Genomic DNA, 27,736 nt, shown 5'->3' on the forward strand with positions numbered 1-27,736 from the left:
TTTCCTATCTAATCTTACAACTTTGAATTGGAAATTACAGATATAATTTTTTATCCTTATAAACTGCTTAACCTGAACAACTTTGTGAATAAAATCGACAATAACATGATCCAAATTTGTATCCAAAACGTATAACCCCTCAACATTATGAATTTTTCCAAGAACTAATGAAGTTTCAGTTTGCTTTTAGCTCCTTCTTGAACAATTGATATATCTGGTTCAAAAAATATTTCACAATTACTGTTATATTCAAAATTTTGCTCTTTAGTTGTTATGCATAATGGATACAATCCGTAATTTGTTTCACACTTTTTTAATTTCATAAATAATTTTATTCCCATTTCGTATTTTTATTGCAGTTAAATTATCTTTCATAGTGTATATGATTTATATGATTTTGTATGTATAGCCGATTTCTAGTTGTGTTGAAAAATCTTTAACTAGATCTTTATAGGTCACATTATCTTTCAATAGTATTCCATTGATTCTATAATTTTCATGATCAATATATGAAATTCATGAACCCAAATACCTCAATAATATTGTAATATTGACCATTGTGACAAAACCTCACAACCTCAAAGAAACAAAGGAAAAAATGAATTGTTGCCAAGAACATGAAGTTTACAATTAGAAAATTATTTTGATTTTATGAATTCAACAAGAGACATTTGTTAGAGTTAATACACTGAGGATGGTGAAAATCTGTTAGAGCAGTCAATTAATCTTCAGTTACTCCTTAATTCAAGAAAATCACTTACAATCATTTAATTCAAACGAATAAACACATGTATTTCACCTTTTCAAAAAGTCGAATACATGTATATGTCGAACAAAAATACTAGCATCCAAAAAAAAATATAATAGATGAAATAATATTTGAAACGGTCTATCTAAACTAATAAAATTTAAGTAATTTGCGCTTTTTCAATTTCACCAAAATTAATCAATTTTTGATGGGCCCATGATAAAAATGAGCCCAAACATTGGTTTCGCGCGTTGGCGAACCTCGAAATTGAATAATAGGGTTTAGAGAGGGGATAAAGTAAAGAATTTATTCAAACAAAATGTTTTACGACTCTTATCTTCTTCTTCTTCTTCATTGAAAAGTGAAGTTAAGCAATAGTGTAGGCTTTGTGTTTGGGTAAATGTCTGAATGGCTCTGCTAAAACCATTTCCTCTTCAATACTCTCTTCGTCGCATGGCTTCTCGTTATCTTCTTCATTGTCACTCTCATACTCTTCCCTTTTCTTCAACCTTTCTTTCTCCACCCTCTATTTTCCTCAACACCAGGTTCCTCTCTCTCGTCCCTCTTTTTATATCCGTTTCTTTATGTATTTTAATTTATATGAAGTTAATTTTGTAAGGTTAGCTGATTTTTTGTTAAAATGAAGGATATTTTGTAGCTAGTGTACTTTTTTTTCTTTTCATGTTTCTGTTTTGGGTATTGAATTTACAAGCTGTACCAGTTTCTGATGTAGGGGTTAATTAGAATGTTTTGGGTCGGGTTATTTGTGGAAATGAAGGTTAATTTTGATTACTCGAAGTCTCTTTTTTGTTCTTACTAGTTTAATATTTTATTTGTATTTGGGTTTTAATGTAAAGAGCGGAAAGGTGCTACTTTTATCGCTGTGTAGCAATTTTGGGTTTGGACTTTAGTTACTTGTGTAATATATTTCGTCAAGTGAGTTGAGTGTTGCAGACTTGATACATGTTGTTTTGTTTTTTAATATATTTTTTTTTCTGTATTTTGAAAAATTATTGTTGTTATTGCATGTTTGGAACATGAAACTTCAATGTTTAGGTGTGTGAATGTTCTTTGTCAGCTGAATATGTGTAAAGAGAGGCTGTTGGTCTTATTTTGAAAGAGAGAAATGCAATGCAACCCATTTCTTTGTTTATAACTATTTGAGTTCTTGAAAATTTCCTTTTTGATTTTCTGCTAAACAACTTTTGGATTTGTTGCAGGGTGATTACTAGGCTGAGAAGGGTGTCGGATGGCATTTTTATTAGAAACGTGGTGTCTCCAAGAGCTTTTATGTCATCAAGCGTTACTATTGAGGCTTTTCAAGAAAATACTAAGTCAAAAGCTTATGGTTCTGAGCAAATTCAGGTGAAAGAAAAGCTAGTGTCATTATTTATCATATATGACGTTTTAGTTTGGGTGAAAGCGACAACTTATTGATCCTGCTGGAAAATAACATTATTTTAGAGTCCTATATAGTGTAAGGTCCTTTCGTGAAACCTGAAAGAGTAATGTCTCTAAGTGAGAAAATCTCATTGTGGTGTTATGTCTACAAAGATGGGATCACAGCTTGATGCTGGTTCAAGGTTGGTGGACTATTCGTTTCTAAAGTGAAAGCACTTTTGAAGATTAAAAGTGATGCAATGACAGGCATCGGACAAGTAAAACAGGGCAGAATGCTTTAGACAGTATGTGTCCTTTGCTATTTGTAGTTCCTCAGAACACTAAGAATTTAACTTATACAAATAATTAACCAATCTCTGTTAGATTAAATAGAAATGTCTGAATTGTATGTTAATTTTTGAAGCTATTCTCTACTAGAAAATAGATTGGAAGATTAGATTAAAATGGTGGTGTACTTAAGATGGAAAATGCTTTCAGTGGGAAGTGTTTTACCTTGGGAGATCTTTTGTCGTGTTATTTTCTAACATTTTGTTGGGAAAAAATAATAAAAGTTGATGACTAAGGAAGGTCTGAAGCTAGTGATTTTCTTAAATATTTTTGAGAGAAAGGTATTAGTATTGTAACAAAGGAAGTGTTGAGATATTAACAGGTTAGCAAAAATCAAAAGAAGAATCCTTTCCAATGTATAGGGATTCTAAGAGGCTAAGTATTGATTCTGGTTCATTTGCGGATTCCTCCTTTGACCAAAAAGAATATAGAAGTATACAGTTAAATTTGATCTTTTGAATTGAGTTAGCTTTATCTTGTATCTTTTATTTTAATATTCATATGAATGCTGAGATTGTATTCCACCTTTAAGTCGTCTTTTTCCTCTTTTTGCCTCCGTTCTAGCATTTGTAGTGGGCCTGAGACATGTGAATTAGTGAATTTAAGTAAGAGTTGAGATATTTGTAATTGAAAATAATTTCACATCAGTGACGGAAGTCGTATTCCTCCATTTGGTGGAAAATAATTTCCTTTGAGAAAATATTTTACACAATACAATGTTACTAGACATTGAATAATTTTTCAAAAAAAAAACTTAGTTGTCATATCAAACACACCCGATTTTATTATGAGTTTTGAAAATTATCATCCATATATAAGTGATCTCGTGTTCTACAAGCAATTCTTTCCTTTCAATTTGTTACTTACCCTTAATCTTTTTGTCCTTTTCACTTTTTTTGTTGTGAGAGCCTCTCAACCCTGTGGTTGTTGCAAATATGATGCAACAGTAGTTTCTCTTTCAGTTGCTGCTCTGGGGAAAGAAGTTGAATTTACTTTGGTGGTCTTGTTTTTTCTTTACCTTTCTGTCCTTTATTTGATCAAGGATATATATATGCGTAGTTTGCTCATTAATCTGCTTTATCAGTAAAAAAACTTCTTCCACAGGTGATGCAACACTGATGTCAAATATTTTATATTGAGTATCAGTATATATTCACAAGTACATGCAGTGGATACATAGTGTTTAGTCTCTCATTGACTGAAGAGAGAATAAGCATTACTGTATTGTGCATTACCTTGAATGGAACTCTGCAAGGCATGGTCATTTTTTGAGATACTGTTTACTTGGATAAGAATGTAAAAGACTGTAACCTTCAAAGTTAACTTTTATTAACATCTAGCTGCTTAAAGCATATATAGTTATGTTGGACATCTTCTAGTTATTTGTTTCTCACCAGTAAATTTTCTTAAATTGTTTCTCTTTACTATTGAAAAGAGTTCATGATGTGAATAATATGTTGATCATATACCAGTAAAAATAATCATGCAAATTGCTGCTGCTTTAGGTATTGGAAGGTCTGGATCCTGTCAGAAAAAGACCAGGAATGTACATAGGAAGCACAGGCCCTCGTGGTCTCCACCATTTGGTATCTCTGGCCTTTTCTGTTTCCTTTCTTTTGATGTATTTGGTGGTGCTAATTATTCTTTTTTTTAATTCTTGACTGAAATTTTACTGCCTCAGTTATTAATCATATTTTCTTCTAGGTTTATGAAATTTTGGATAATGCCGTTGATGAGGCACAAGCAGGATTCGCGACAAAGATAGATGTGGTCCTCCATGCTGATAACTCTGTTGGCATCACTGACAATGGCCGTGGGGTATGAGCTGACTTCTTCTCTTGTGCAGAAGTGGAACTAATGTCATGGGAGAATGTGCACACTAGCTTATGTAATTATTGCAAATGGTTTGCCTGTCATCTCTTAAAGGATTGACTCAACCATCTATTGAATATTATGTTTTATTAGCCATAATATGATGTTTGTGATTATCTCCTAGGCTCCCTGGCATATTATCATGGTCTGTCCTCCCTTTCAAGGAGAGATCCTGGGACTGGACTGCTGCATTTTGATAGAAATGGTTTCAGGAAGTCTGCTAATAAAAAAATTGATTTACTTGTCTATAGTTGTGAAAGCTCCTTGAATTTTCTATTCTGATCAAATTCTTATGCTTGTTGAGTGGAAAAAAAGATTCTCATTAAATTTACCCTTTTGTTGGGATTTTTTCAGATTCCAACAGAGTTGCATCCAGTGACAAAGAAATCTTCTCTTGAAACAGTCTTGACGGTATGTTTGTACGGGGTACCATTCTTAGATGCATATATATGTGTGTGTTTGTGTTTATGTTTTATCCTACTCAATATGTGGGAATGTCAACTTCTCATCTAATTACCAGGGTTGTAGAAGTGTGTTTAAAGTTATGAGAACATTTAACCTACTGGTGTTTGAGATATTTTATTCTTTTGGAAATCCTTAAGGTCAACTGTATAATCATGAGGAAGTAGGATTTATGAAAGCAAGTTTTTTTTTGTACCCCTAAAGCTAGTTCCCCGATATTGAAAGATTAAAGGTATAGTTGCTCCAACAGTTCTGATCTAGTGCTTGATGTGTATGTTAACGTAATAGGTCCTAACCCTGCTCCAGACAAAAATATGGTATTTAAATGGAGAGGGGTAAAGGTCCATTATTCACTTTATTTCAATTTTTGCGCCATATTCCTTGGGAATTTTTTATTTCTAAAGATCAATGGTCAACAATCTCTCATTAAACATTTTATAGAAGAGTTAGTGGAGCTTAGTTGTACTTCTGCTACGTCTTTCTTCCCCAGTTGTCTTATCCTTCCAATACGGCAGTTGTGAACTAAATATCGACCACTGCAGCATAATCTTCTATTAACCATCATTAGTTAAATAAAACACGACCAAGGAAACTCAAAGCAGTGGTATCATCAACCCAAAGTTTATGTGCCTTACAAGAAACATTATTATCTATTTGTAAAATACTAACAGTAAAGCATTTTTGGTTGGAGTAAGGTGCAAGGTTCCACTTCCACTTCCACTTTGTGCACAATCACGTGTTTAGATCTGTTTTTTCAAAGTGTTATCCAGAAAAAAGTGCTTATAGGGTAGAGCTATCACTCAAACTTAATTAGACTTCAAAATCCTAAATAAAGAACAAATTTACTCTTGCTTAAGTATTTGGGCGCACGCTTTGCATGTGAGTCATATCACTAGTACACACTATTCTTTTCTAAAATCATACAAACATAATTAAACAAAATGTTTGAGTAGTAAAAATATAGTGTCCTAAGACTAATATAAAGAAAAATTATAATTGTACCATCAATTATAATATTCTAGAATCAATCTACTCCTTTAGTTAATCCCAAAAATTTCTTATCAATCAATCGACAAGAGGTCATCTACTGTTTAATCTAACAAACCATGCTTTATTCCTTTTGCTGCCCTCAAATCTATTTTTTTCTATTTATAATTCAAAAAGTTATTTTGAACATTATCATTAAATCTCTATGAATCAACTTGCTTTTAAATTTAGGTTTGATTTGTTTTCATTAAGATGAAGGCTTTCGAATCTGAATGCATATTTTAATGGTTAAGATGTTGTCTCTAGATTTGAATACTATGTGATTAAGACAATTTGTTTTTCAATATCCATATGAATTTAAAAAAATTATTTGTATGTACATAATAAATATACAATTCAAATAAAAAATTAAATAAATATTAAAAGAATAATTTAAAAAAAATTAAATCAGTATTTGATTAAAAAATGAAAAACTTATGCTTGCTAGTGACGTGGATATGGTTTATAGTGATGATGATGATTGTTATAGTTGTTGTTAGTGGCTAGTAATAATGGTGGTGATAGATGTGATGGTGAAGGTGGTTGGTGTTGTGGCGACTGCCATGATGGTGACTATTGGTAATGGTGTTAGTTCTAATAGTGAAGTTGGTTGATGGTAGTAGTTGGTGGTGATTAGAGAATGTGCAGTGATGTGTTTGTGATAGTTGGTGGCGGTGCTAGTTATGATGGAGGTGGTTGATGACCACAGTGGTGGTAGTGGATGATAGTAGTGGTGAAGGTGGCAGTGGTGGTGGTAGTGATGTAAGAATGTATGGTGTTAATTGCCGGTGATTTTAGTGGTGGCAAATGATGGGTAGGGTAAAGTTTGGGCGGGTTAAAAATGGATCAGCATAAAATGTGTAATAATTTATCCTGCCTATATTCATATGGGTAAAAATGGGTTGGGTAAAATACTAGTTCATCCATATCTACCCATATTTTAATGACTAAAGACTAAATAGTACTCTACTTTAGAATCAGACATGGATAAAATGTTTTGTCTTTTTTAGATGAAAAATGTTCAAAATACTTTATTTAGTTTTATTGTATCATCAAAGTAAAAAATAATTCCTATAAGTTTTGAATATAAAATAAATTTAGGTAATAACAATGAAAAGTATTTTTAATTTCAAATTAGATGAATATTTGCATTTTAGGAGTAAAACGTGTTTAAGGCACTGTACTCAATATCAATACTAATACATGACTTGCTTACTTTACACTATTATTTGTTACCCAATACAAAATTAAACAATACAAGAATATAATTATAATTAACAAAAGAAATTTACATGAAATATATATATATATATATATATATATATATATATATTTTTGGAGGGTCAAAGATTTAACCTTTTTAATTATTGAAGGAATAATTAGAACATAAAAAGAAGAGAAGTTACAACACTTTTGGTGATTTCATGAATTTTGAGTGAATAAAAGTTGAAAGTTTAACCCATTTGTCTAACCCATACTTCTATGGTTGATTACAAGTATAAACCCATATTTTGCCCATCTAAAAGGTCACTCACGCAACCCATTAAAATATGAGCGGGTTATCAAAATATGGCCTCATTTTGCTGGCACTATTGATGATGCTAGTTGTGATGACGAAGCTTGGTGGTAGAAGGAATTGATCATAGTGGCATATTTGTTGATATTGGTGGTGGCGGTGGCGGTGTCTATAGAGGATGGATTTGGTGGTGGCTGCCACACCCTGAACCAACACCCTAGGCATAGTCGGCACTCAAAACCATTGCGAGTTTCAAGTAACCCTTGGCCTGGCGTACTACTAGATGTTGTAACACCATGCAGAAGCTTCCAAAAGATGAGCATGCAATAATTTTTAGGAAATGATCTCAATAACTTCAAAGCAAAAAAATTTAAAATGCTAATTAGTATAGATGTCTATAAATAAACTATATCTATAACTCAACTTACTCGTTTATGAAGCCACTAATATACTGAAGATAGGTGTTGGGACAAGATATCTGGCTACCTAAATACTCTACTAGCAATGTCAATAACCATTAAATAAGCTATATAAACTAGAGCCCTCCAAAGCAAGGAGGTCTCGCCAATGTTAAATGCAAGAGATCCTAATAAAGCGTCTGTTGCATATCCTAAATACATTAATCTGCATCATTTAAAGCTGCAACGTCGAATGATGCCGGGACATGAAATGTACCATATATAAAATAGCTGAATGAAATTACCAGCTAAAATTGAAGATACTAGGCTGATTGAGCAAATCTGAAGATAGACTGAAATATAGTCAACTGAAGAGTAATGCAAGTGTACTTTAACAACAAAATTTTTACTACTGAGTATATGCAATAATAGCAAATACTAAAATTAATATAATTTTACTTTTTTTTTTGGGAGTTTCTTTAACCGACAACCACTACGTGAGCCTCATGATGGTACAACTTCTTGCCCACATTACCAGATCCATCTTATATATTGCTAGTAGAAAGGACGAACTTAAGTAATGGATGCAATCTTTGAGCCCTTACCAGGGCATATCAAGGAGTCACCTGAATGAATGACGTGGTCCTATCATATATTGGCAGCACAAATTTGGGGTTTGGATTGTCTGAACCCTTACCCAACTTGGTGTTCAATACTACCCCCAAATAATGTTGTAATGCTCAATAACTTTAAAGCCATCCCACTTGAGGGAAAAAGGTCCTACTTTAGGGTAAAGTTGATAACTTCTTTCTTTGAGTCTATGCTCAATAATACTTCTTCAGAACTGATCTTTGCTTTCTTCAAAATTTTCTTTCTTTCTCAAATAATGCACTTGAAACTAAATATACTTTCTTGAACTCTTTCTTGAAATAATTCACTTGAAGCTAAATATACTTGTTTGAATTTTTTCTTGAAATAATGCACTTGAAGCTAAATATGTTTTCTTGAAATAATTTTTTAAAGCTTGCAATATACTTTACTCATGAAAACAATGCATATAAGATATACTAGCAAGTTTTTCACTAACTTTAGCTAAAACTGGTACCTGTGGTAGAATAAACATGAATCATCAATGAATATGATATACAATAGTTTCAATAATAGAATTCAACAATAAGAAGTTCAAATCAGAGGGAACTTGAAATTATAGACATGGGGTAAAATCCCTAGTTTTGATCTTACTAATTGGAACTGTAGATGTAGGGAATGAGAAAAGACTGAGTTCCTCGCTGTGATAGCCTTACATACTTTAGTTGCTCGAAATACCCAAGAAAATATGATCTTGGAAGGAAAAGAACCACAAAAACCTTTCTTGAACCTTGGGTATGAGTTTTCTTGAAAATTTTAGGGTTATTGTGTAGGATTTCATCAATAATCCAAAAAAGAAATGATTGAAATCCTTAGAATTTCAGGGAATAGACTTACCTTGATGTGCAAGAAGGTTATATCTTTAATAGGTGGTGGATCTTGCTAAAAAAAAATCAAATCTTGAACCCTAGAAAAAAGTTCTTGATTTCACTAGAGATACGGGAATGGTTTAATGGTAGTATCTTATATAATTTCTTGAAAATGTTGTAAGCTCATGGGTAATACTTACTAGCCTTAGTAGGGTAGTAGATAACTTTTAGGGGTGTTGGGGTCGAACAAAGAGTGAAAAGTTAGAAGAGAAATCTCAAAATAATGCTTTTAAATGTTAGCTGCAACTATGTGGCTCACCTATGTGGCCCATGTAGCCCCTTTACATGACCCACATATGTCAGGGGACGTTGCTGGCCACGTTCTGGAATCGTCCATGCAAGGCAACATGGCTGGCTATTTGATACACATAGGTTTGCCCAGCTGCGTAGATGTGCTTTGCTAAATTTTTGGTAAACGATCATAACCTTTTTCTCAAAAGCTGGATTGACGAGCAGTTGGATGTGTTGCAAAGTCGACTCAAAGATCTTCAGTCTGATAGGTTATGAGCCACGTAATTCTTCATATTCTAGGAGATATGCTCGATTGAATTTGACATTTCTATGATCTTATATAAAAACATAATCGACAGAGAAACTTTTAATATAACTTTGTGGTAGAGGTCCTTTATGACCTTAATTCACATTCAATACACTTCTCACACTTAAGATTGGACTTTACGCCTGGGAACTTCCAAATTTATTGGGTTCAAATCGAAAACCATTTGAAGAATGGTTTGAATCTTAGCTTTAAATTTCGGAGTTAAGTGTGGTAGCGGTTACCAGCAGTGTTAGCAACGATGGTGGTTGTGAACATAGAGGTGGTTAGTGGTGGTGAAAGGTGATTGTGGATAGAGTTATGGTGAGTATTATCCACACAAGAATACCTCTTAATGATATTAAGACTTTGTTCCAAATCTTAATGATTAACTCCTATTCAGACCAAAATTTGGCTTAAAAAAAAAGAAGAAGACCTATTCAGAGTTCAGTCAGACCAATTAAATGCTTAAATCTTAATGAAAACAAATGCTCTTAATGATCTAATATTTGAACCATTCAGATTCAAACCTCCATTAAGTGCAAACAAATGAGGCTTACTCAATTATAAAAAAATGTACAAACAAACTCAAAATTGGGATCATGAAAATTTCAAAGAATAATGATAAGGAGAGTAACATAAACAACTTCACGAGTTCAATCTCTATGACCATACTGCAAATTTCACAGATTTCAATCTCTATGACATAACCAAATAAGTTAGTGCATCTAAAGGAAAGACACAAATAAGAAGTTAACTCGGAAACATATACGCTTTACATGCATCCACCAAAATAACTCTAGTTGACAACTACTAATGCAATTTAAATAAGTCTCTTCATCACTCTCACATTCAGATCGCGTAACTGTATTTTCGGGTACAATAATGATAACTGATAAGTAAAGGGAAAGACATAAATACATTATCTCTGTAATGTTCTTACATTTTTGAAGACTAAGGAGAGACATAAATACATTATTTCTGTAATGTTCTTACATTTTTGTAGACTAATGTTGGGTGGGAAGTTCTGTTTCTAGAAGGTTCTAAAAGTCAAAGTCCTTTAACTTTATATGGTTATTTTTTTCTTTAGATATGTTAGCAGGGATGTTCATGCTTTAATAATAGTAATAGATAATCAGTTTCAAAAATAAATAATAGTAATAGATAAAGCAGATGGTCAGATATGCTGTCACGTTATCCATTGTGTTTCAACTGTTACGTATCTTCAAAAGTGTGTTGTTTCTAAGCTCCTAGGTATATACTATACAGACCAATGAGATTTTAGCTTCTGTCGCTTAAAATTTATCATATTCTTCTGGATTACGTGTTATGCTATTTATTAATGTTGGTTGCACTGTTGCGCATAATATTAGAATTATGGGAATCAATGTTTTATGAATTTCAGTCTATATGGAAACAATGGTTTTAAAATAGAGAATGAAGCATGAGTATATCTTGGTGATGTGGTAGAAAACGTGCAGGTTTTGCATGCAGGTGGTAAATTTGGAGGCTCAAGTAGTGGCTATAGTGTGTCTGGTGGATTACATGGTGTGGGCTTGTCAGTTGTTAATGCATTGTCAGAGGTATGATTCTCATAGTTGTAGATATCTGCTAGCGTTTGATAAAGAATGCATGATTTCTTATTTTGAAATCGTTGTGCTATTGCCCCTTTTCTTTTTTCACCAGTTCTAGCTAGTTATTCAGCTTAGCTTTATGTTCCCTTTTTGACTGTCTAGCAGTACTTCAGTTATATTTGTCGCTGCCATTGCTTTACCTGATAAGTATGTTTCGTGGTAGAATGACCTCTTAGTGTTTTTAACTTCCAGCATGTTTACTAAGTTGTTTAAACATTCTCAGATTCTTTTTTCGTGACTCAATATACTGTTCAGGATTTTCCAAAATGTTGAATTGTAACCTAGACTAGTTCTGGATTTTCATTTCAAAAGTTTATTTTGCTCCATCCTTGCCCGGGGTGCCATTTATCTCATCTCAAGGAAAACATGTATCAATTTAGGCTATAATCAGAGAAAGACTATATTCTGAAAATGATTATGCACAATCCGTCGCTCATGTCTTGCATGTGTGGACACAAATCAATTGTTAAACGGTTCAACTCTTTATTAAGTAACCTTTGATCTCCAAATAGTGCAGTGTCCAATGGATGTCTAAAAAGAAAAGTAGATAAAGGGATACAATCTGGTAAAATGGAAAGTTCTGATTACAGGAAAAAAACAAAGGAGGATTAGGCATCAAAAACTTGAAGAACCAAAGCAAGGCTCTAAAGCTAAAATGGTTGTGGAGATATGCTCATGAACCACACTGAATGTGGAGCAAGGTGATTAAACTGAAGTATGGAGAGATGGATTCATGGGTCGCCAAGGAGCAACCATTCCCTATGGTGTTACTGTTTGGAGATTAATTAGGAACATGTGGCCTTCCCTAAGGAATTACTACTATAACAGTACACAATGGTATCAAGACAGGATTTGGAATGATAGTGGCTTGGTAATAATAGTTTGTCAGAGATCTTCCCAGATTTCTTTGACTTAGCACTACATAAAGATATAACAGTGGCTGAATTGTGGTCTCTTCAAGGATGGAATCTATCTCTTTGAAGGAATTTAAATGACTGGGAAGTCTGTAGATTAATTGAGTTCTTTAGAAGGCTGAAATCATTTCAAGGTTTGAAGGAAGGGGAGGATTGCCTATGGTGGATAGAGCACAACAAAGGAAGATACAAGTGAGCTCAGGTTACAAGTTGATAAACAGGGCGCCACTAACCTTCAATTGGCCTTGGAGACAAATCTGGAAAGCCAAAGTTCCACTTAGGGAGGCATGTTTGGTTCCTAACGTAGGAGGCAGTACTAATGCATGAGAATCTATAATGGAAAGAGACAACATTCTGGTGACACTGTTGTTTATGTGTGGAAGCAGTTGAGACAGTTAGACACTTGTTCTTACACTGTGAAATCAGTGGTCAACTGTGGAAGATTTTCATTTATCTCAGAGGCATTCAATTGGCAATGCCTAGCAAGACTGTTTGACATTCTTTCAAGTTGGAATGAAGCCGGAATTGGGGCAAAGAACATAAGTTATTGGAGGACACCATTCCAACATGCATTTGGTGGACCATTTGGAGAGCAAGGAATGCTAGAAGCTTTGAGGATAGAAGCAGATCCCTACAAATGATCAAAACAGATTGTATTCTGCTATTATGTTTTTGGTGTACAAAGAGTTCCCCTATAGATGCAGAAGCAATCCTAGAAGTATTAGAATAATGCTAGGCTTGCTGTTTCTGTTCTTAGATTTTCATACTTTTTTGTAAAGGGGTTTTCAGCTATGTTGCTTGGACTCTTAAAAAATGCCAACGGGTGCGTGTAGGATTCGTCAAAAGTAGTGTATTTTGAAGAATCCGAGACGGGTGCGGCATCAAAAGTGAAGAGTCCATGCAACTAAGGTTTTCAGTACTACCGAAGTACTGGTTTATAATATAAAAATTGTTACCTTCTCAAGGAAAAAGAAAAAGAAAAGTAGATAAAGGTAAATAAAGTAAACCGATAGTTGCTTTTGCTCTCTAGTTCAGATATCTCTCTTTTTTCATTAGATATACTCATTGTAGAAAATGTGACTGCTGAGGGTTCCTCCTTTAAATTGGATGCTAATAGTATCAGAGAAGTAATGTTTCATCTATCTTTTTTCTTCTCTTTTCTTTTTGGGATGGGGAGGTCAAGATTGGTGTGGGGGAGAGAGAGAGAGAGAGAGAGAAGCACTTTGTACTACAGTAATCCTGACGAATGGAAGAAAATGATTACAAAGACTGACATGGATTGTGCTTGACTGAACGTGGCTAAAATTGTATATTTTAAATGATTACGTGCATGGCTTTTTTTAAAATTTTTTTAAGGTATTTATTTATATCTATAAACAGCACAAGGTTAATGCTGGAATTTCTCTACTGGGAGCAGAACACCAAAAATGGCCCTCTTTTACTAACTCATGGTGTTTAGTCTTTCAGCTTTCCTGACCTACTGATCTATATCATGTTTTCTGACAGGCCCTAGAAGTTACCATATGGCGTGATGGTAAAGAATATCAACAGAAATATTCACGGGGGAAGCCAGTAACAACTTTGATATGTCAGGAGCTCCCGGTGGAAATTAAAGATTGGCAAGGGACTTCCATTCGGTTTTGGCCTGATAAAGAAGGTAGTTATATACTTATATTGTCTTTAAACTCCAATATTTTGCCACTGGTTTCCTTCTTTTCATGTTTCTAATTTCCATTTAATGAACATTTAAAATTCCGATGGCATCTTCCTTTGCAGTATTCACAACTGAAATACAATTTGACTATAATACCATAGCTGGGAGAATTAGGGAGCTTGCTTTCCTCAATCCCGAGGTATTGTTGGTAGTATGTTAGAATCATGCTACATTTTTTGAATGATGCTGTCAAATGACGCCATTAATAGGTTATCGTTTGTGAAAGCAACTTTATTGGTCTTTCAATGTCTTCCTTCTTCAACCTATGGTTTAAGTGAAAATGCTTATGCAGTTTGGTGACTGCATGCTAAAGAGCCGTTTTGATTGGGTTAAAGGAGTAGCTTTTAAGTCAAAAATAAAAAGTCAAACTGAAATGACTTTGAAGTGAAAAAATAAAAAGTTGGGGAGACCTACTTTTGGTTTCTGACTTATTTAAGCCATTTTTGACTTATTTTAAGTCATTTTTTTTACCTTGCCAAACCTTCGTTACTTATTTAAGTTATTTTTATATTTGCCAAATACTTCCAGTAGTCAAAAACTGACTTAAAAGTAGGTTTGACCAACTTTTAAGCCAATTCAAACTGTCTCAAAGTTCATTTCAATGCAACTGACATTCCTCACTTATGCCTGCTGCATTTTGGTGCATAGACATTCATAAATTTCTTCGAAGAAATCAAAGCTTCTTATTCTTGATAGCTACCTTCATATGCTAGATTCATTTAGTTCAAACAATTGAGCATATCTTTTATTTCAGCTCACTATTGTTCTCAAGAAGGACGACATAGATCCGGAAAAGATCCAACATGCTGAGTACTTTTATGCTGGAGGATTGGTTGAATATGTGAAATGGCTGAATGCAGACAAAGTGTGCTTGTCTTTTCCCTTCCTCTTTCGAATTTATTGAATAAAATGCTTGTTATTGAAAAATTTAGAACTGTCGATAAAGATTCATGGTTAATCTTGACCTATGTATTTACTGTTCTTTCATACTTACATGTCATGTAACATAGTGTCCTTGTTTCTAGGTTCATCAGTGCCATAAAATATTGAATGGAGCCTTCAAATTATATTTTGTGCTCCCTTGTTTCGACATTGTTCTCCCCATTTTGATTTGGCACTATTATTAAGAGGACTTGAAATTTGAGTTTTCTAATATTTGTTGCTAAACATATTTGGGAATTTTTGTTCTTAATAAAAACATAGTCCGACTTTTGGATTACAGAATAATAGAATGACGATGAACTGTATTGAAAAGAGTAGAACTTTTTTCTCTTATCAAAATACAAGAAAGGAGACCTGGTTTCTATAGAACATTTTGTGGTATTTAATATCTTAAAAACTAATCCATTTAAGAAGCAATTTGATCACTCCATAGAGAAAGGAGGACAAGCATTTTCTGAAACAGAGTATCTCTTTTGTGGTATCACGATCTACTGGTCTTGTACAAAAGGAACCGTATATCGGAATCAAGTCTGGAATCTGTCAGATAATGTCAGGGATATATATTTTAGAGTGACTCTATTTGTCCCCAGGCTTTGGTCTAGTGTAAGAGCACAATATGCTTGGTATTTAAGTGGAAGGGGGTAAAGGGGCAGGCAGTTATCTACTGAATTTTGAACTGTGCACCATCGGCTTCTTGGAAAATTCGAGGCTATCAAAAGAAAAAAACTCTTTTCCGCACCCAAGAGTGTGACCTAGTGGTTGATGAAGTAGATTGAGAAAGGTTCAAATCTAAGAGGAGAAGAAACACTAGATGATTTCTCCCCTCTATCCAAGCCTTATTGGATAGAGTTACCTGGTACTTGTGCTGGTGGGGAGGTATAACGTACTTGGTGGAATTAGTTGAGGTGCACACAAGCGCCCGGACACTACATGTTATTAAAATATATGGACCGTCTTTCCGGTAATGCTGTTGTTATATGAAGTCTTGTGAGTAGTGCCTGACTTCTTCTTGCTCTAGAAACCACTTCATGATGTGTTGGGATTCAGAAAAGAAGCAGATGGAATCACAATTGATATGGCTCTTCAATGGTAAGATATCTTATCTTTTTATTCTTCTTCCCATCTTCCTCTTCTTACTCTTTTCACCATCAAGGATGGTCGGAATAATAGTAGCACACAATTATATGCTGTACCATATTGTAATTGAGTGGTTTATTTGTCTACCACCAACTGGTGTGCAATATGACTTTGTCAAGAGTTGTTAGGTTTACATATTTTCTTTTCTCTTTGCAGGTGCTCAGATGCTTATTCAGACACAGTGCTAGGTTATGCAAACAGCATACGGACGATTGATGGTGGCACTCACATAGATGGTGTGAAAGCTGCCCTAACAAGAACCCTCAACAGTTTGGGAAAGAAGTCAAAGACAATCAAGGTTTGTTGAATATAGGCTCTTTGGTTCTTTTCTTTCTGTTTGCTCCAACAAAACTCTTTGGTTGTTTTTGTATACCTCCAGCTTTTCCAGTCTTGCACATACAGCACTGAATATATTGGATGTTGTCTGGGTTTTTCTCTTGCACTTCTATCCTTCTGATAATTTTGCTCGGATGTGCATGCTACCATTCGTAATTCCTTTGCTTGTTTTATTCGAAAAAAATCAGCCAGCATCTTGGAGCTTTAGTGCCTTAAAAATACTGACCTTATCAGCAGCAACCACCTTATATTCTCATTGTTTGATGTTTGCAAGAGTTAGAGGATTATCCTAATGTTGTATGAATCTATCTGGATGTCCATCTTACAACCTAAAGAGTTTATAGTTACCTAAGCTTTTGTAACTATTATGCATCTACTTGATGCCTGCAATAGAATTAATTACTTCATAAAAAATTGAAAGAGTTTGTAGTTACCTATATGAAATCAGTTAGATTTGTATAATAAAGAATTTCCATTTCAATAACTAAAATATTTACTCCTTCCTTCGTAATCTAGATATCCTTTATTGTGACTACATATTAAGACAAGAAAGTTCAAATTTTCAAAGTCTATGCATTAGAGTTAATTAGAATCTATTTTAGATGGAAGTTGAGATGTGTAAATAATGGTCTAGACGTCTAGTTCTTGCCACACCAACACTACTATAACATTGAGCGGTATTAGTTTGGTTTTTCAGAAAGGAAACTTTTGATTTAGGAGAAGTGGTGAAATAAATGGAACAAGCAAAGTAGAGTGTTTCGAATTATGTTGGAGTACATTATTAGGTGAACACAAGTGGGCAAAGTCATTGAACTTTGGTAATGATGGCTTTGCCTTCTTACTGAATTCCTCTGCTTTGAACTGCTTATATGCTCGCATCTTATAGAAGCACAGTAGCAGTGCTTTCTGGACTATCACAAAATCTTAGTCATGGGGTCTTTGTACGACTGTTATTTTTTCATTCAATTTATTAATATCAATGACCACAGGGATTGGTAAGAGAAAGGTGTATTTGTCTTTAAAGTCAATCCTATTTAATTGTTGCCTTCCAAAAAAGGAAAAAAAGAAATCTATCTAGGGCCCGTTTGGATGGGCTTAATAAAAGCAGCTTTAAAAAAGTACTTTTAAAAGTGCTGAAACTTATTTTTAAAATAAGCAGTTATGTGTTTGGATAAAAGTGCTGAAGTTGTTATGTCAAACGTGAAAAGGGAAAAATGGAAGAAAGAAATGTTAGGGTTATATGGGTAATTTGGAGATTGTATAAAAATATTAAGCACAAAAAGATAAAAATGTGGTCAACTTAAAACAGCTTATAAGCTAAAAAAAAAAAAAAGCACCCCTACCCCAGCTTTTAACTTTTGGCTTAAAATAAGTTTTTTTAAACTTAAAATAAGCTGTTTTGAGTATTGCCAAACAGCTAAATAAGTCAAAAACCAGCTTTTAAGTCAGTTTGACCAGCTTTTAAGCTGAGCCAAACAGGCTCTTAATCAAAGAGAAAAAGACAAATTTAAACTGTTGAAATCTCCCATTTGCTTTTCAGAATTTGCTGTTCATTTTCCCTCTGACACATAGATTGAGTGTAATCAAACTAGTAAATACCCTAAATCTTCTGTGTTAGCTTGATTCGTTTCTGGTTAATGTGCTTATAAGTAGGGATATTTGGGTTACTCTCAAGTTCTGTTCATTTGTATTATTCAGGAGAAGGATATAAACTTAAGCGGCGAGCATGTAAGAGAGGGGTTAACTTGTGTTATCTCTGTTAAAGTTCCGAATCCAGAATTTGAAGGACAAACTAAGGTACGTCTCTTCTTTCATGGTTGAAATGTTTGTTAATTTTATGGTATAAAAGTTATCAAGCCTTCAAATTTCAATTATCTGCTTGCTGACATTGTCTACTTATATTATGTATATCCATTGAAGACTAGGCTGGGAAATCCTGAGGTAAGAAAGGTGGTCGATCAGTCAGTTCAAGAGTATCTGACTGAGTATCTGGAATTGCATCCAGATGTGCTAGATTCAATTCTTTCCAAGTCATTAAATGCTCTAAAGGTACCTATGTTGTTAAATACACAAGATTGATCTTTGTATGATTAAGCTGACTAAGTTGGCCACTCAAGAACTTCGAGTGGTGTTGTAAAAAAAATGGTTTACCAGTTGTATCTATTGCGCCTTATGTAGGCAGCTCTTGCAGCAAAGAGGGCTCGGGAGTTGGTGAGACAGAAAAGTGTCTTAAGATCATCCTCTCTTCCAGGGAAGCTTGCTGATTGTTCAGCCACAAATCCTGAAGAAGCTGGTAATTTTACCTTAATATGGATTTCACAACCAATGTAGCATTCTTTTTGGTATTTGGGTTAAAATATCAAATGGCATGAAATATATAGGACCTTTCTCTATATAAAAAGGCTGAATGTTGGGCATGCTTCTGAGTGTAGCTTATGCAGTTTGAGTGCAAATAATATAGTAGAAGTATGTATGGGCATCCCTTGCTAATAATGGGAATATTTTATTTCCATATTAATGCAATAGAGTTTGTTCTATGTTGGTGGTGTTTTTGTCATTACTATGGAGACATGTAATGCTCGTAATTGTTGAGTTTTGATACTTTTTATACTCGCCTTCAAAGTTAAATCAACCATAGATACTCAAGCATTTTTCATGCGAATGGTGTTTATTGGAAGTCTTAATAGGAGCCTTATTTTTTTTCTGTCTCAAAAAAAAATAAAAATAAAATAAAATAGGAGCCCTATTTTTGTGAGAATTTTTTCAAGAGAAGTATGTAGATAGAAAATTTTTGAAGCCTTTCCTTTTCTTGAGGTGGTTGTAGGGAGATGAGATTATGCTCTATAAAAAAATTACAGTTATTGCAAAGTAAGCTGAGGGAGTGGAACAAATGCAACTTTGGCAAAACTGGAACACATATAATTAGGTACTAGCACAGTAAGCATAACTGGACATGGCACTGGAAAACAACACAATTTAAGAAAACTTCTTAGTCGGGGCTAATTTCCAAAGGATGAGGTACCAACACAGCTACCCAAATATGAATAGATCTCTTGAAGACAGATCGAAAAGCTTATGATTTGATAAGTTAACCAAAATACTAAGTTCAACCATAAGATGGCCAATGCTTGCAAAAGACACAACCATATTGGGAAATTGGAAGTCAGTGGAGTCACGAAACAGGAACCAAGAGATATCAAGATAGAAATATTGGAATTCTCTAAGAGGTTGTATTTGAAATGAAGGCCTATGCTTAACCTAAGTTGCTCGAACTCTTCATTTTGGTGCCGCACCCGTGTCGATATGACATGGGTGTGGGTGTGAGATCCATGTCCAATTTGGTCAACCGATTTTGGGTACTTTGACCAAAATCGATGGGGAAAGTCTGGGCAGTTTTAATGGTTTCTGTAATCAATAAAAAAGTTACAGTGACATTGAAGAAAATAGAATGCCTTTTATATAGAAATTTCTGTGTCAATCTGTTTCCTTTAATATCCTTCTAGGAGTCTTCTTAAGTTCTCATATATCTCATAATTTAGGTTTTATAACTCCATTTTTAGATATTGTTATTATTTTTAGGCGAATCACGCACCCGTATGCATATCCCCGATCTTAAAAATTAGATCATGAAGGATTCGACCTCTCCGCACCCGTATTGGACACCCGCACCCGGTCCGAGCAACTTAGTGCTCAACCGGGAGGGGGGGCATTACTCAAAAATCAATAGAGAGGAGGAACTATGGCTTCAAAGGACATCTGAAAGGTTTTTGGTATCATTAAAGAATGTACAAGTGATAAAGCTCCAGGATGAGACGATTTTTCTATGGGTTTCTAGCAGATATGCTGGCAACAGTCAAAGCAGATATCACAGGAGTCCTCCATTCATTCCCCAGAGAAATTTGAGAAGTGTTTTGATGCTCAATTACATAACATTAATTCCAAAGAAGAGTGCTGTGGTTGAATTGGCAAATTCTAGACCTACAAGTCTAATTGGTAGCTTTGATAAGATCATTTCAAATATACTCATATAGAAACCTAAAAGAGTGATTCACAAGCTGGCAGACAATGCACAAATGACTTTTAGTAGAGGTAGGTAAATCATGGATGCAACTCTCATTGCCAATGAGTGTTTAGATTCTAGATAGAAAAGCAATGCTCCAGGAGAATTATGTGACTCAACATCAAGAAAGCTTACTATCATGTTAATTGGTGATTCTTAATTAACATGCTAAGAAATATTGGATTTGGTAGGAAATTGGATTCAATTGGACATTTTTTTGCATAAGATTCTTTCCTAGTCAATGAAACACTAGAGACTTCTTTGCCAGTCAAAGGAGTCTACAACAAGGACCCTCTATTTCTCCTTTCTCGTTTATAATGGTTAAAAATACTTAGCATATGGGACTGGCTGTATAAAAGGATTCAGATCTCATAACAACATCCATAATACTTTAGAGATGTGTCACCTGTTGTATGCGAATGATATTGTGGTGATGCGTGATGCTGAGGTATATCAACCTAAAAGCTGAGGGTTGATTCTAGTGGTCTTTGAACCTGTCTACTTCCCATTAATTGGAGATAAAGTTACTTCTATCCAGTTAATAAAGTCACTGCTGCATTCTGACTACTTTTTTAGGATGCCAAGATGGTACCTTACCAACGAATTATCTTGGATTTCCCTTGGGGGTCAAGCACAAAATTGCTAGCATCTGGGAAATAGTGAAGGAGAAATGTGAAAAATGTTAGCCAGGTAAAAGAAACAATATATTTCTCCGGGTGGGAGATCAGTTTTAATTAACAATGTCTTGGATTAACTTCCTGCATATGTGATTTTCTGTTTCCAATGCCTACCAAATTGAGAAAAAAATTGACAAACATAAAGAGGAACTTCTTATGACAAGGTAATAGGAGAAGGAAGTCGTTTGATTTGGTGAACTAGAAATCTTTAGTTAAAGACAAAAAATTGAGCTTTGGGGATTAAAAATAAAAATGAAAACCTGTTGATGAAGTGATTATGGAGTTATATTGTGGCGGAAATGCTCTGAGTTGAAGTTATCAGGAACACCTACGGTAATGATGGGCAATAGTGTACTAGAGAAGTCAGAAAATCCTATGGCGTGTCAGTATGAAAGGACATTAGATCTCCGCAGCCTCTCTTTAAGGGTATTACTGGATCAGGGTGGGTAATGGGAGAAAAGTTTCTTTCTGGATGGACAACTGGATAGGAGTTAGGACACCGACCTTTTAAGGTTTTCTTTCCAAATTTATTCGCGTTGGCTTCAAACGCTGCATCTACGTAGGCTGCAAATAGAGTAAATGGTCAGTTATAGGACTTTGTTCACAGTGACATCAGCTTCATAGATCACTAGTAACAAAGATTTGTTCATCGTGAGATTGTGCTACAGAATGTTTATCCGAAGTGTCTTACCAAGTCCTTGGCCATGGAAACAGATCTGGAGATCCATTCAAGGTAGCTTGCTTTACTTGGATTTGTGTATAAATAAGCCTATATCACTCATGAGCGCCCCTCCAAAAGAGGTTTTGATGTATGAAGCAAATGCTTTTATGTGGGAGACATTCAGCTAGCACACATCACTTGTTTTTACTGCCAAGTTACCATGCAGTTGTTAATGCGTCAAACATTGTTTGAGGGATTACACTGGCTGTGTTGTTGTTGTAATGCGTCAAACATCGTGTATTATAAAAATAGAAAACTGTCATGTAAAATAGGATTGAGAGAGTAATTTTTTAAACTGTAACACCCAATATTAGCACAGATGGCTAGGATCTTTTATGTAATATTTCTTTCAATTTAGGCAGGCATATACTGTGGTAATATCGTGTAAGTTGAATGCCTTTTCAAAATAAATTAAAAAAAATCCTTTTCTTTTGGAAACTTCCAGAAATTTTCATCGTTGAGGGTGATTCAGCTGGTGGAAGTGCAAAACAAGGTCGTGATCGGCGCTTTCAGGTAATCGAACTCATTGTTGCTTTATAAACAGTTAACCCCCTTTTCAGATTTTGCAGAAGCTTATGAAACTGCAGATGTTAGTTCCACAAGCTGATTTTCCTTCTAACCTCCTTGTGACCAAAAAAAGAAAAAAAGACTTGTTCTACTAAAGCAAACACTGCATTTTATGTTTGTAAAAGATAAATCAAACTTGTATAGAGAGAAATTGTGCTGCAGAAGTGGCGATTAGACTACTAGTTTCTTACTACTAAGTTAATTACATATACAGGCTCCAATGTCAGATGTGTTGGTTATTCATGTTTTGCAGGCTATTCTTCCTTTGAGAGGCAAAATTTTGAATATTGAGAGAAAGGATGAAGCAGCTATGTATAAAAATGAAGAGATTCAAAATCTTATTCTTGGTTTAGGACTTGGAGTTAAGGTACTATGTTCATCTTTGAGGTTTGTGCTATGTGTTCACTTGTTCAAAATTTTATTCTCATTTAATCATCTGCATCTCAGGGGGAGGATTTTAAAAAGGAAGCTCTCCGTTATCATAAGATCATAATTTTAACAGATGCCGATGTTGATGGTGCTCATATTCGAACATTGTTGTTGACATTTTTCTTTAGATATCAGGTGCGTCCCTTCCATTGTTCTTTGTGATCCAATGGAACACAGGTTTCCACTGGGAATTAACAGTTGAATTGTGTAAGAAAATAACCAATATGTCTATTTAACTGTTTGGAGAACCTGATTGAGACATTCTTAACTTGTTGCAGAGAGCTCTTTTTGAAGAAGGTTGCATTTATGTTGGTGTTCCACCTCTCTATAAGGTTTTTTTTTTTACTCAAGCGTTGTTTTAATAACTTATGTATTTACTGTCCTCCAGGTTTTAATGTTCTATTTTGGATTATTCAGGTTGAAAGGGGAAAACAAGCATACTACTGCTATGATGATGTAGAACTTAAAAAGGTCCAGCGTTCCTTTCCTTCAAATGCATCATATAACATACAGAGGTTCAAAGGTGAGGCAGGAATCGTGATAAGCTTTTGTTTATTGTATTTGGAGACTGCATATTTCACACAGGACATTCAGTTTGGAACAAATTTCTTGTTAGAGAACTGTGTGCCAATCTTATACCAGCTAAATGAGGGACAATTGACAAAGCCAATTTAGATAACCTTAGGGTGCTTTGTGGAAAGAAAAAGCCTTACTGCATGAACATCTCTAACAAAGGGGCATGAGCTGGGAAGTGCTAGATGAACATTATAAGTTCAACTGCCAATATTCCATGGTTTATGGTTTGACTAAACCATATACTTGAAAATATAAAATTGAAATATACTCCATCTGATTGGTGGTAATAACTGTATATGCTGATATTTCAGGGTCCTATTATGAGTGCAGCACCATTTTGCTATTTGTAGAAATCGTCTATTGGGTGCTTGCTTTTCTATCAGTGAATGAAAATTGTACTCTCTATCCCCAGTTTATGTGACACCCTTTTCCTTTTAGTATATCCCAATAAGAATATCACCTTCCTATAATTAGAAACAACTTAACTTTAAAATTTCCTTTTTATCCTTAATGAAGTGGTTTTCAGCAATGTCAGATGCAGAGCTTATGCATCTCTTATACATAGTCGTGCGAGTTCTTTAAACTTCCGTGTTCAAATCATCTGATATATATGGAAAACTTTTCAGGATTGGGAGAAATGATGCCAGCACAGTTATGGGAAACAACAATGAACCCAGAGACTAGGCTGTTAAAGCAATTAGTAGTGGAGGATGCAGCTGAAGCAAATGTCGTCTTCTCTTCACTAATGGGATCCAAGGCATGTCTTTCTATTCTGAATGTAGTGTTGAGACAGACTTGATACATTTCTTTTTATAACTATGGTGGACTGGTGGCTGTCCATCTCTGTCCACTCTTTTGCAAATGACTTGATTTCATTGCCCATCTCCTTTATGCCAATTACAGGTGGATGTTAGAAAGCAACTTATACAACATTCAGCGAGCATGATCAACCTTGAGCAACTGGATATATGAATGTGTATGTAGTAAACCCTGCAAGAACACAAATCATTCCATCTGGGATGGACTAAATACCTTGTATCCTTTTATTGCACAACGGGGAGCTGCAGTATAATTTTGATAACTGAATGGTGGGGCTTTTGAGGCACTTTCTTCTCCAGTTCGCCGTGGAACATTCAGAGTAAGCAGAAAAGGATTTGGATTATAAGTATCAAGTACCTTGCCATACATCATAGGCTTTTGACCTCCCTTATTTTGCTTTTGTTACCTGTAATTTGCACTCGTCCTATGTAATTTAACATTTTTAGTTAGCAACGTGGCATACATATTGATGTAAGTAAGGGTTGATGAGTAGTTGTATGATTAGAGGGTTGTACTGATGAGAAAGGTGAGGCCACTCCTCTCGAAGACTGCCAAAAATATCAAAGCTTGATGCTTTACATTAACACTTGTAGGAGCAAAGGGATGTTTAAAAAATTAAAATCTGAAAAATGCAAGTCTTGTTATTTTAGTTCCATGTTTGTCAAGGCCAAGGTAGTACCATTTTTAATCTCAATATGACATGGTTGTTTATGCACTAAGCTTTTCTCATTGAGTATTAAAATTATGATTAGCTGTTAATTATTGTGTCATATCAACTATAAAACAGTTAATAGCATAATTCTGTGTTTATTGTCTAGTTTATACTCTTTGAAGAGTCCCTTAGCTCTACCAACCTTGTCTTTCCCCATTTACTTCACAAATGCCCGACCTCTCTCTCTCTCCATCTCCCGTTTCATCTCCCTGTTTCTTTGTAGTTCTAATGCCTACAACAACAAATTCTTTCCATGATACCATCCATTTGCTTATCCACAGATTAATGCCATTGAGTATGAAGTTTGGCCTTGTTAATGGTTTTTTTCTAGGTTAGATCTGATGTTACAAAAGAAAATGAAGGTTTCACCACCTAAATGTGGTACTTAAACTGTGATTGGCACCCAAAGAACTTGGCCAACTAGCTAGATTGACTGCCATTCTTTCCATTTTAACTTATATGACTTATTTTGATTTTGCACGAAGTTTAAGAAAAAAGAATGACTTTTGAAACTTATGATTACATCCATTAAGAAAATGATCATTGATGTATGTATTTTGTCAAACTATCAGATATCTTGAAAATGATTGGAAAATAAGTTTATAATGCTGAGGGTAAAACATGAATTTTTTTTTTCTTAATATGTTAAAAGTGATAGGTAAAAATAAAAATTTATTTACGTAATAAGTGAAAAATAAAAATATACGGGGTAAATAAGTTATAGATGCTTGAGGGTCGGTAAATTACTTTATTAATGATAAAATAAGCATTTTAAAGCTAAATTCTTACTAGCTAGTGACTATTCTTAAAAATAGTAGTGCATATACAATAGTATAAATAAGCATACAATTGGCATAAAAATTATATACAAGTAAGCAACTAAGTTCAACATCATATGCACATACACAAAATATATCATTTCACTAAAAGAAAGTTAGTTTTGGTATATTGATGTGTTGTATAACCTTGTAAAGTGCATCGAACCACATCTTATGGAGTGAATCTCACATAAAAAGAGACCAAGAAGTAGAAATACTGTAAGTTTCAAAGATCAATGGTTACAAAAGTGTCGCGAGAGTATAAATTGATCATGACACATCAATATTTTCCATAATTTAAAATATTAAATGTCTACTCAGTGAACTCACAATAAATTATTTAAATACAGTAAATAAATAATAGTAAGTCACCCAAAGCTTAATGACTTCTAAAAATAAATAAACGATTATTCGAACAATTGATATTAATTTGGACAAGTTGTTCAAAGTAATCTGTTTTGATCATATGAAATTTGACTTTGGATTTCATTATTTATCATCTGGCATAAATGCTTAAGCTGTATATAAAGTCTTGATATAATTTTTTAAAAAAGCTGATGCAAGATGGAGCCGGGCGAATTACGAGTCCAAATAAAATACAAGTTTTAAAAAAAAATTACAACTCCAAATATATATAGATGAGATATTGTGTGTTTCTCTTGTGGATAAAGTAGAAATTCAAATTCAGTTTATTTGCGTTTATAATGTAGCTAAGGTAATTTTTAAATTAAATTGTTCAAACTGCATAATTTTGTATTAGTTTTTAAACTAGTAAGTTTATCCCCACTTTGCATGGGGACTTTATATCACAAATTTTATAAAATAATACTTAAAACCAATCAGACAGTAAAACTAAAACACTATATTATCTTACATACAAGGTTATGTATATTTATAATGTAAAGGAAAATGAAAATTATTACACCTTATCACTTATTGTTAATAACATAAACATAAATTAATGAGTGTAAAAATACGTATCAGAATCTGTAACATAAGCAATGGTGACAATGAGCCACCAACAGAAGCAACATACACAAATATTTAATTGTGAAGAAGAAGAAGAGCTTCAAAATTTTCGTATATCGTCTTAAAATCAGAGAAAACCCCTCTACTTATAGTTAACAAAGGGTAGTGTGGACAAATGTATATTGTGCCTAATCAGAAAGGTTACAACTATTTGGAAAAGTTGCAATCTTTCTGAAAGTTCACAACCTTTCATAAAAGTCATGACTTTTCATAAAAGTCGCAACACTTCATAAAAGTTACAACTTATCATAAAAGTCGTAAATCTTCATTAAACTCGCAATTTTTCATTAAAGTCACAATTTTTCATCAAAGGGGAAGACCAATTTTGAAAATACATAAATTAAAAGGAAATTCTGGTATGTGGTAGCGCCATGTGGGCCTAATGTTCTCTTATATATATATATATATATATATATAAAACGCACATTATATACACTAGTTAATTTACCCGCACTTCAGGCAGTCATAAATAATTGCATAGAACTTGCAAATAATTTTTTACTAATATTCATACATTAAAAATAATGAAAAAATAGGTTCTTAAAAAAGTATTAACAATATTCAGACATAAATTTGATTATTTGTCATTATCACATAATCAAGAACCTCTAATGAATGAATTCATGAAATAATAAATCATTGGTTCTTTAATAACATTAAAAGGAAAATAAAGAAGAAAATAAGAATATATATACAAAGACATTTCGTAATAAAAGAAACTTTAAGTTGCATAGATTATACAATTGTGATAATCTATTAGGAGAAAATTCACAAATTTGTTAACTTAAAAAATACGCTTGAACATGAAAACAATTATAACTTTTGAACTTTACAATAGTTATTTTCTGC

General features: G+C 33.9%; 1 protein-coding gene across 2 annotated transcripts; it reads left to right on the forward strand.

The window, feature by feature from the left end:
* The first annotated feature begins 998 nt into the window (after positions 1–998).
* On the forward strand, positions 999–24,977 carry LOC101250576 (DNA gyrase subunit B, chloroplastic/mitochondrial). 2 transcript variants are annotated; one of them, XM_004251968.5, is made up of 21 exons: positions 999–1,293; positions 1,969–2,113; positions 3,982–4,062; positions 4,181–4,294; positions 4,703–4,759; positions 11,284–11,385; positions 13,857–14,007; positions 14,127–14,203; positions 14,819–14,929; positions 16,025–16,095; positions 16,300–16,441; positions 18,178–18,276; positions 18,400–18,528; positions 18,658–18,772; positions 22,383–22,450; positions 22,758–22,871; positions 22,952–23,068; positions 23,212–23,265; positions 23,351–23,456; positions 24,136–24,266; positions 24,413–24,977. In XM_004251968.5, the coding sequence occupies exons 1-21, from the start codon at positions 1,157–1,159 to the stop codon at positions 24,479–24,481; spliced, it is 2,190 nt and encodes a 729-aa protein (XP_004252016.2). In that variant the 5' UTR covers positions 999–1,156; the 3' UTR covers positions 24,482–24,977. The 2 variants fall into 2 exon arrangements, with proteins under 2 accessions (XP_004252016.2, XP_069148965.1); XM_069292864.1 differs by having other exon boundaries at positions 1,055–1,293; positions 1,969–2,433.
* The last annotated feature ends 2,759 nt before the right edge of the window (positions 24,978–27,736 follow it).

Source organism: Solanum lycopersicum, chromosome 12, assembly GCF_036512215.1.
Source record: "Solanum lycopersicum chromosome 12, SLM_r2.1".
Lineage (NCBI taxonomy): Eukaryota > Viridiplantae > Streptophyta > Magnoliopsida > Solanales > Solanaceae > Solanum > Solanum lycopersicum.